Raw genomic sequence first — 9,777 nt, forward strand, 5'->3', positions numbered from 1 at the left:
GAGACATGCATTATTTTTTAATTCCCACCCCCACTCCTTTTCTGAAGTCATGTGGTTACTTTTCTGGATTTTGACTGGATGTTAGTTTCTAAGTCATTCTAACTGTGGGGGGGCTGGGCTATGAGTGACAAGACAGTGGTCACTGCTCACGATGACAGGGAGCAGTAGATCACTGTCCTGTCACTAGGCAGAACAGGGAAATGCCTTGTTTACATAGGCATCTCTCCGTTCTACATCTCCTTGACACGATTAGGGATACCGGCGGACATCGAGTCTGTGGCTCCACGGGCACGGTCACAGAGCTCGTGGCACCACGGCTGCAATTTCAAAGCAACGTACAGGTACGTTGCTTTGCGCAGCCGTGCCATGCTGCCGACGTATAAGTACAGGCGATCGGAACGGTCGGCAATCAGTTAAATAAAAACCCTTTTTACTTAGAAAAGTTACACTCCAAAATGAAAGCCACTGGTAAAAGTTCATGAAATCATCCTTTTATAAAGGCTAGATCATCTGAACCTCTGCCCTCTAATGTGTTTCACTCAACAATGAGCTGATTCATGCAGAATTCAGAGTCGGTTCACACTAGGGCGACACGACTTCCAGTGCGACTTTCAGAGGCGACTCCGACACGACTTGAGCATGAACCACAGGGCGATCTGGGGTGATTTACAACACGACTTGAAGTCGTCTCCAGGACAGGAGACTTTCCAGTGGCCAATCAAACAACAATCAGCTCTAGGGGAGGGAGGGGGAGGGAGGGGAGGGAGAGGTTTGCCTGAGAAATGTATGTTATCTTTCTGGAAAGTCGCTTCAGTTAAGACAGTGATCAGACTTGGAGGCGACTTCCATTGAAATCAATGGGTACAAATCGCCTACAAGTCGGATTGAAGTAGTACAGGAACTTCTTTTGAAGTCGGAGCGACTCGAGTCGTGTGTATTAACACCGCTCCCATTCATTTACATTGTTTTTCTCGACAGCGCGACTTGGGGCGACTTGAGGCGACTTCAAGTCGGATCCCAAGTCGCCCCAGTGTGAACCGGCTCTAAGGGTACAAGGTGGGAGGATTTGTTTATACACACATAGATCCTAAACACTTGTGACCAAATATAAACTATCACAAAACAAGAAATGTATACATTTAAATCACAGTTCTAGCCAAAGCGTATCAGATCTATGGGTTACATTTACCCAATACCCATCTATCTCCATAAAGTCATATTTTTTAGAATAATAAATGTTCTTCAAAACTCAATCACATATACATAATATACAAAGATACATTCTCTCACTCTCTCTCTCTATATATATATACTGTATACAGTAAAACCTTGGATGCATTCCGGGAATATGCTTGTAATCCAAAGCACTCGTGTATAACAAAGTCAATTTCTCCATAAGATATAATGAAAACTCAGATTATTTGTTCCACAAACATTTATTCATAAGTCCTTCAGTTTATAGAACATATAAAAAGATTAAAGCCACGATAAAATGTCACTTCAAGGCAACTTGAATTAAACACAGAGCTCCATGTCCTGTCAGAGGAGAGGAGACCGATCTGTGTCCCTTGTACATAGGGACATAGATCGGTCACCTCCCCCAGTCACCCCCCTTCCCCCACAGTTAGAACACAATTCAGGATACACATTTAACCCCTTCCTCACCCCCTAGTGTTAACCCCTTCAATGCCAGTCACATTTATACAGTAATTAGTGCATATTTATAGCACCGATCGCTGTATAAATGTGAATGGCGCCAAAAATGTGTCAAAAGTGTCCGATGTGTCCGCCATAATGTCGCAGTCATGAAAAAAATGCTGATCGCCGCCATTAGTAGTAAAAAAAATAATAAAAAATAATAATAATTCTGTCCCCTATTTTGTAAGCGCAATAACTTTTGCGCAAACCAGACGCTTCTTGCGATTTTTTTTATTTAATTTTTTTTACCAAAAATATGTAGAAGAATAAGTATCGCCTAGACTGAGAAAAAAAAGTTTTTTTAAAAAAAATTGGGCTATTTATTACAGCAATAAGTAAAAAATATTGTTTTTTTTTCAAAATTGTTTTTGTTTATAGCGCAAAAAATAAAAACCGCAGAGGCGATCAAATACCACCAAAAGAAAGCTCTATTTGTGGGGAAAAAAGGACGTCAATTTTGTTTGGGAGCCACTTCGCACGACTGCGCAATTGTCAGTTAAAGTGATGCAGTGCCACAAGCTGAAATTTCACCTGGTCAGGAAGGGGTATATGTGCCCAGTAAGGAAGTGGTTAAACCTCCAAAGGGATTTTGGAGATTCTTAAATCCAGAAGTTCAATCCAAGGGTCACTTGTGTCAAGGGGAAATAATATAAAAACTGTACACCATAGTAAAAAACAAGGGGTAGATTCAGATAGAATCGTCTGTCTGTATGCCCGGCGTAACATATCTCATATACGTTACGCTGCCATAATTTAGGGCGCAAGTTCTGTATTCAGAAAGAACTTGCGCCCTTAGTTACGCCGGCGTAACGTATCTGTGTCGGCGTAAGCCCGCCTAATTCAAATGTGGATGATGTGGGCGTGTTTTATGTATATTAACTGTGACCCCGCGTATTTGACGTTTTTTACGAATGGCGCATGCGCCGTTCGTGAAAAAATCCCAGTGTGCATGCTCGAAATTCCGCCGCAAATCGTCATTGCTTTCGACGTGAATGTAAATTACGTCCAGCCCTATTCGCGAACGACTTACGCAAACGACGTAAAATTTTCAAAACTCGACGCGGGAACGACGGTCATACTTAACATAGGATACACCTCATATAGCAGGGGTAACTATACGCCGAAAAAAGCCTAACGTAAACGACGTAAAAAAATGCGCCGGCCGGACGTACGTTTCCTCATCGGCGTATCTATCTAATTTGCATATTCCTCGCGTAAATCTATGGAAGCGCCACCTATCGGCCAGTGTAAATATGCAGCCTAAGATACGACGGTGTAAAACACTTACGCCGGTCGGATCTTAGGGAAATCTATGCGTAACTGATTCTATGAATCAGGCGCATAGATACGACCGGCCGGACTCAGAGATACGACGGTGTATCTGGAGATACGCCATTGTATCTTCTATCTGAATCTACCCCCAAGTCTCTTTTCTTATCTGATTGCAGGTAGACACCGAGCCTCTTGGATGCCCATCAAGTCCCACTTCCAATCTTTTATCAGCACTCAATCGATCCCCCTGAAAACAAGTTTTATTATAGTTTTGTTAAAAACACTGAAATCTCACCATTGCTCTTTGTTTTTTGTAACTTCGGAATGCAAATTATGACATGATGATGACTGTATTTTTATGTATTATTGTGATTGTAAGATCAGTAACATACTTATAGCAAAACCCTATTTCAACATATTTCTACAGCTCCATGTATCATTAATTCTCTCATTGGTGCCAGCCTGGTAATTCAGCAACATTCTCATTTCAACATCAGACAGCCACTAGTCCATATGTGAGCATGGCCTCTGGCCCATGTTCCTCCAGAAAGGGGAAAGCATACTTTCTTTTGGTCTCACAGAAACAACAGAAATTGGGTCTACGCTCACTGTCTTGGCAGAACTTATCCTGCACTCTTCAACCAACGTATTTTCTTTAATTGGATAAAGCCTTTATAAAATCATGGAGCAAAACCACAGTTACACATTACAATAAGAGAAAAAAGACATACATTCTATAAGTACCCCTTAAAGGGGTTGTAAAGGTACTGGGCCAGATTCTCCAAGATCCCGCATTGGCGTAGTGTAAGCCATTAACACTACGCCACCGCAACTTACTGGAGCAAGTGCCGTATTCTCCAAGCACTTGCTCCGTAATTTGCGGCGGCGTAGTGTAAATAGTCCGGCGTATGGCCGCGTAATTCAAAGGGGGCGGCTTGTATTCAAATTAAGCGCGCGCCCGCGCCGATTGAACTGCGCATGCGCCGGACTGAAAAATAGCCCAGTGCGCATGCTCCAGCTCACGACGGAAAACGTCAATGACGCCGACGTGAGCTTCATTGACGTAAAGTCGTATTCAAGAACGACTTAGGAAAACGACGTAACCGACGGAAAAAGACGACGCGGACCCTACGCCATACTTAACATGGCATACGGCGGACTGGCGTAAGGTTACCCCTCATATAGCAGGGGTAACCTTACGCTTGCGCAAACGACGTAAACGATGAGTACGCGACGCAAATTCATTCGGGAATCGGCGTATCAGGCTCATTTGCATAGTCAAATGAGACCTGAACGTAAACGCCACCTAGCGGTCTGCGTTGTATTGCATTTAGGATCCGACGGTGTAAGTGACTTACACCAGTCGGATCCTAGCCTAATTCCTGCGTATCTTGTTTTGCGAATACAAAACAATGATACGCCGGCGGGAATTTCGAATTATGCCGGTGTAACTCTTTTGAGAATCTGGCCCTATATCTTTTTTTCCTAAATAGCTTCCTTTACCTTAGTGCAGTCCTCCTTCACTTACCTCATCCTTCGATTTTGCTTTTACATGTCCTTATTTCTTCTGAGAAATCCTCACTTCCTGTTTTTCTGTCTGTAACTCCACACAGTAATGCGAGGCTTTCTCCCTGGTGTGGTGTGTTGTGCTCGGCCCTTCCCTTGGACTACAGAAGAGTCAGGATGCTCTCTACGTTGCAGATAGAGAAAGGAGCTGTGTGTTAGTGGGCGTCCTGACTCTCCAGTAGTCCAAGGGAGGGGGCGAGCATGACACTCCACACCAGGGAGAAAGCCTTGCATTACTGTGTGGAGTTACAGACAGAAGAACAGGAAGTGAGGATTTCTCAGAAGAAATAAGGACATTTAAAAGCAAAATCAAAGGATGAGGTAAGTGAAGGAGGACTGCACTAAGGTAAAGGAAGCTATTTACAAAAAAAAATTGTACCTTTACAACCCCTTTAAATACATTCATTGTATTGAAAAACTTTTTTCCAAATGCTATTTCTCCCTAAATAAACTAAACTGCACTGGTTACCGTATGCATCTGGGTTGCTGTATTGACAGCTGTATTTAAGCAGCAGGGGTCGGCTGAATTTCTATCAGTGTGTGGCAGACCCTGCTTGACAGAAGTCGATCAAAAAGACCAGCTGCTGGGATTTTGACAGCTGTGGGGGCTTCTGTCAGAATACAATGGGGTCAATTCACAAAGCTTTTTTTGCCGATACCGGTCGTTATGTAAACGATTTCACACGTTATTGAAGCAAGTCCAATTCACTAAACGATTTAACGCTTGTAAAAATCATCAAATAACGTTTCACTACACGGAACCGATATTTTTAGTTTTGAGTCGTTATTGAACGTATTGATCGCTAAGCAATCGCTAAGCAATCGTTAAATAAGCACCTCCCTGAGGGTGGCGTTATGACATTTCCCAGGCGATATTTCATTTGTTGAGAGGAATTTTTTGGCGGTTCAGGCTTGTAGTAAATTTTGTTAGGAGTTTTGTGCAAGATGGAACCATTTGGATGTGCTCTATTTGAACTGAAACTGATCCAGAGGCGAAGAAGGACACGTCAGAATGTCGTTCAGATAGAGAAACGTGTATTTCGTTCACGTACCTTTTTGGATCAATTTACTGAAACCCAGGTGATAGCCAAATTCAGATTATCCTCTCCCATGATACATTCCCTGTATGATGAAATACACTTGGCCCTAGAAACACGCACGCGGAGAAGTAATGCAGTACCAGGTCTTGTGCGTTTTTTGGCAGTACTTCATTTTTTAGGAAAGGCCTCATACCAACATGTCAGTGGTGAGATTGTTGGCATCTCACAACCCAGTTTTTCCCGCTGCTTGGTGGAGGTCCTGCAAGCACTGCGACAACTTGCTCCAAAATACATACATATGGGCAAGTCACGTGAAGAGCGGGATCAAATAAAACGTGTTTTTTTTGACCTAGCAGGAATGCCCAATGTCATTGGGGCAATAGACTGCACCCATGTGCCATTATGTCCCCCATCAGAACAGGAGCACATCTACCGAAACCGTAAGGCTTACCATTCACTCAACATCCAGGTGATCTGTGATTCAAACCTCATAATCCGTGATGTTGTCACCGGCTTTCCAGGATCCTGTCATGATGCCCATATATTGCGCCAATCGGGAATATATGATACTCTGGACAAGGACTTAGAAAATAATGGATGGCTGCTGGGTAAGTGTGCTCCACTGTTTATTTTATGGTGTGTTTTCCAGTTATAAATGCGTATTTATTTTTTTATTCCATACTAGACTGACATTAGTGCTATATCAGTAACATGACAGCTCAACAGCTTTACATTAATCAGTATTTCAAAAACATGTAATAATAAACTCAGAATTTAAATGTCCAAAATACTTTCAAGTACTTTTTAGTTCGCTATCACCTGGTTCAAGGTCCACAAATCTTTCCTTTCTCATGTGAGGTGTATTGTTGTTCCACATGTTCCGTGTGCACTGAAAAGTAGTCACTACTTCAAGCTTGCTTAAGTGATGTATTACACTATCATATTAAGACATCACATGAGAGAGCCAGGAACTACTTATCAAAACACACATGACCAAGGTGTGCCAAAGAAAACACCCACCAGAATTAAGTACAGTACCTATATGTAAATGATTGCAGCATAAGATGCAACAATTGTGTCAGTAGTTGATTTACTTGAATGTATAGTTAATATTTAAATCTGGGAGTTCAACACTATCCCTTAGGTTAACCCCCCAATATGCATAACATCAAGCAGCACTACCAAGCACAACAATCACCCCCCCCCCCCCCCCATTGTGCATATGTATTGTACATGAAAGATACATGTCCCTCTGGTCCTCCGTTATAGTCCCATATGAGGTCTGCACTATAGTATTGAAATATTTATGACAGGCAGACTTTTCCTCCAGCATGCTTTGTTTTAATAACATTCACATGCACTACAGTAATCATGGCCCACAACTGTGGTATGCTGTTGTGTTGTGAGTTAAGTACCATTAATGCTCAATCAAAAGTACAAATCCAGAACCTTGCCCCCCCAAATAATTTTAAAATGTGCTTTATTAGACGTATGTTATCCATATGTGACTAACAATGGAAAATTTTCTAAAATGACCACACAATTGACCAATACATCATGTGGTTTAGCATGATTTCTTCTATACTTACAAATAAACTTATATTGTTTTAAAATTTATAGGAGATGCTGGTTACCCCTGTCTACCATGGCTCTTAACACCTATCAACAGGCCATCCTCTCCTGCAGAAGCAGCTTACAATGTTGCTCATACCAAAACAAGAGTGGTTATCGAAAGATGCTTTGGTGTCCTAAAGAGCCGTTTCCGTTGCATGTCCTTGTCTGGTGGATTCCTTCAGTATTCCCCCAGTAAGGTAGCTGATATGTTCCTAGCATGCAGCATTCTCCATAACATTGCAAGGCATGGAGGACTACAAGAGGAACTAGACACCACAGTGGAGGATGACATGCCCACAATTCCAGTGGAAAATGATCACAGGGGAAACGCAGCAAGAAGTAAACTGATTACAAACTATTTTTCAGGTAATAAACCACCGTAACATGTTTTTAATTTTCCAAACATCATCAGAAATGATCACAAACTTGCATTATTAAGTTGAAGAGACAGACATGCTGTAAAATGAATTATTTGGGCTGATCTTGTTTATCAATGTCAAATATTAACCAATGATGTTTTTTTTATGATTTCAGGTTAACCCAACTATAAAAACTTTGGAGAAATAACATAAAATTAAGACAGGAGTACAAAAATTGCCAAAAAATGAATCTTTATTTTGTTTTTGTATTTTCACTTTGTTTTACTTCTTTTGCATTTATTTTTTATCTTGTAAAACATTCAACATTAACAGTTTCAAACATATAAAATAAAAGTTTCACTTAAAAGTCTTCTACAAAACAAAAGTGTGTTTGAATTCTTTATTGCAACAAGTGTAAGTGTGGGTTATACACGCAAAAATTCTGTTCATCTGCTAATAAGTACCAACATTTTTTTGACATTAGTGAGAAGCAATAAAATAGAAGACCGAACTGTGTGCCAAAGACAGTTGAAATGCTGCAGTTGCCTGAAACCATGTCCTTGCCAGAAAGATGGTGAATGAAATGAGTGCTGTTAACTGAGTTGTGTGGGAGAGGGGAGAAATGAAATAAAACTAAAATAAATACCACCAATTGGCGTAATGGCAGATGGCTATAGCCAACCTAAGGTAAGGAGAGTAAGTGACCTGTAAAGAAGCCGTTGATATGCAAACCAATAAATAACACAATAATTGAATCATAATATTATATTTTTGGTGTGATTTATTGTTTTGTATATCATCACCTTCATCACTGCTCACTTAACTCTACCTTTGGTTGCCTATAGTCATCTACCATTACCCCAAATGTTATATATATTTTAATTTCTCCTCTCCACCCCACACCGCAGTTACCATCACTCATTTCATTACTGAGAAACAATGCACGTTAGTTAAAATGTTAACTATTCCAGGCAGGGCATTTTTTAAGATGGAAAAGCGGTCGTCTACAACTTGCAGAAACATTTTTAACCTCATTAGTCAGGAAATGATACCTACATTCCATACCAATAACATGTGGTTTCAAAAGTAACAGAAAGTCAAATTACAGCCAACACAACATCAAAAATATATGGTTGGGCAAGATGGAGTATGGAACCATTTGGATGTTTGTTTTTTTAATATGAATTAAACTACTGGCGAAGAAGACGACGTCAGCAACTAAAATATGTATATTTTGTTTTAAACTTTACAGAAACACAGGTGATATCAAGATTGCAATTATCAGCTACTTTGCTTTATTCTTCATAGGAGAAAATACACATTACTTTTGAAAACCACACAGAGAAACATGGTCCTTGCTGTGACAACAACAATGGATGGCGCATTTTAGTCACAGAGTACAGATACAAATCCAAGCACTTGAGTGAAAATATCAATAATTTACATCCACGTGGATAAAATATAAAAAAAAAAAAATTTAGATCCAATAGTGTGCCTTCCTGACGGAAGAAAAGCATGAAAAACCTGTCACATTTTCTGCTGTGACAAAGGGACAACTATGTCTGTTTCAAATGCGTAGACGTGATGTTATGTGATGTATTCTCCTATTAAACGAATATGATTGATGCTTTTATGTAGTGCTGATGAATTATATCTCTACTCTGTAACTTCAACTCTAGTATTATTGATAGTTCACTTCTACTTTTCAACAATCCTACCACTTTTTTGCCTTACAACAAAAAAATGGTTCTGCTTTTGAACAAAAAATATACATGTTAAAACAAATATTTGACAATATTGTTGCACTTGCATTTCAACGTGTATATACAAACAATTAGGAAAACCGTAATGATAACAGTAATGAATACTAGAACATGCTTGATAGATAAAAATAGATTTCACATAATTCTCAACCTTTTTTGAAATGTTTTCAGAGGCAATAATGTCATAGAAAAAATCCCATATAACATTAATTGTATATCTATTGAAAATAAAATCAAAGCTACATAACTGTCTAAAGACGTTTCATTGGTCATCCAACCAGCTTGATCAATGATGGCCATTGAAACATCTAAAACTCAAATACAAACGTCATGTTGATTACACATATTTGGTACAGATCTGCAACGACATGGTCAAATGAGATATTTAACTGGAGAAAGCATCTATATAGCAGTCAACTTTGGGCAATATATGACTTAACAATGTTGCGTGCTGAGTAAAAATTT

At 40.0% G+C, this 9,777-nt stretch overlaps 1 protein-coding gene across 1 annotated transcript; it reads left to right on the plus strand.

Moving 5' to 3' along the window:
* Positions 1 to 5,331: 5,331 nt before the first annotated feature.
* On the plus strand, positions 5,332 to 8,287 carry LOC120947088 (putative nuclease HARBI1). Its single transcript, XM_040362076.1, has 3 exons — positions 5,332 to 6,184; positions 7,197 to 7,556; positions 7,725 to 8,287. The coding sequence occupies exons 1-3, from the start codon at positions 5,482 to 5,484 to the stop codon at positions 7,727 to 7,729; spliced, it is 1,068 nt and encodes a 355-aa protein (XP_040218010.1). The 5' UTR covers positions 5,332 to 5,481; the 3' UTR covers positions 7,730 to 8,287.
* The last annotated feature ends 1,490 nt before the right edge of the window (positions 8,288 to 9,777 follow it).

The sequence above is a fragment of the Rana temporaria genome, chromosome 8 (genome assembly GCF_905171775.1).
Source record: "Rana temporaria chromosome 8, aRanTem1.1, whole genome shotgun sequence".
Taxonomy (NCBI): Eukaryota; Metazoa; Chordata; class Amphibia; order Anura; family Ranidae; genus Rana; species Rana temporaria.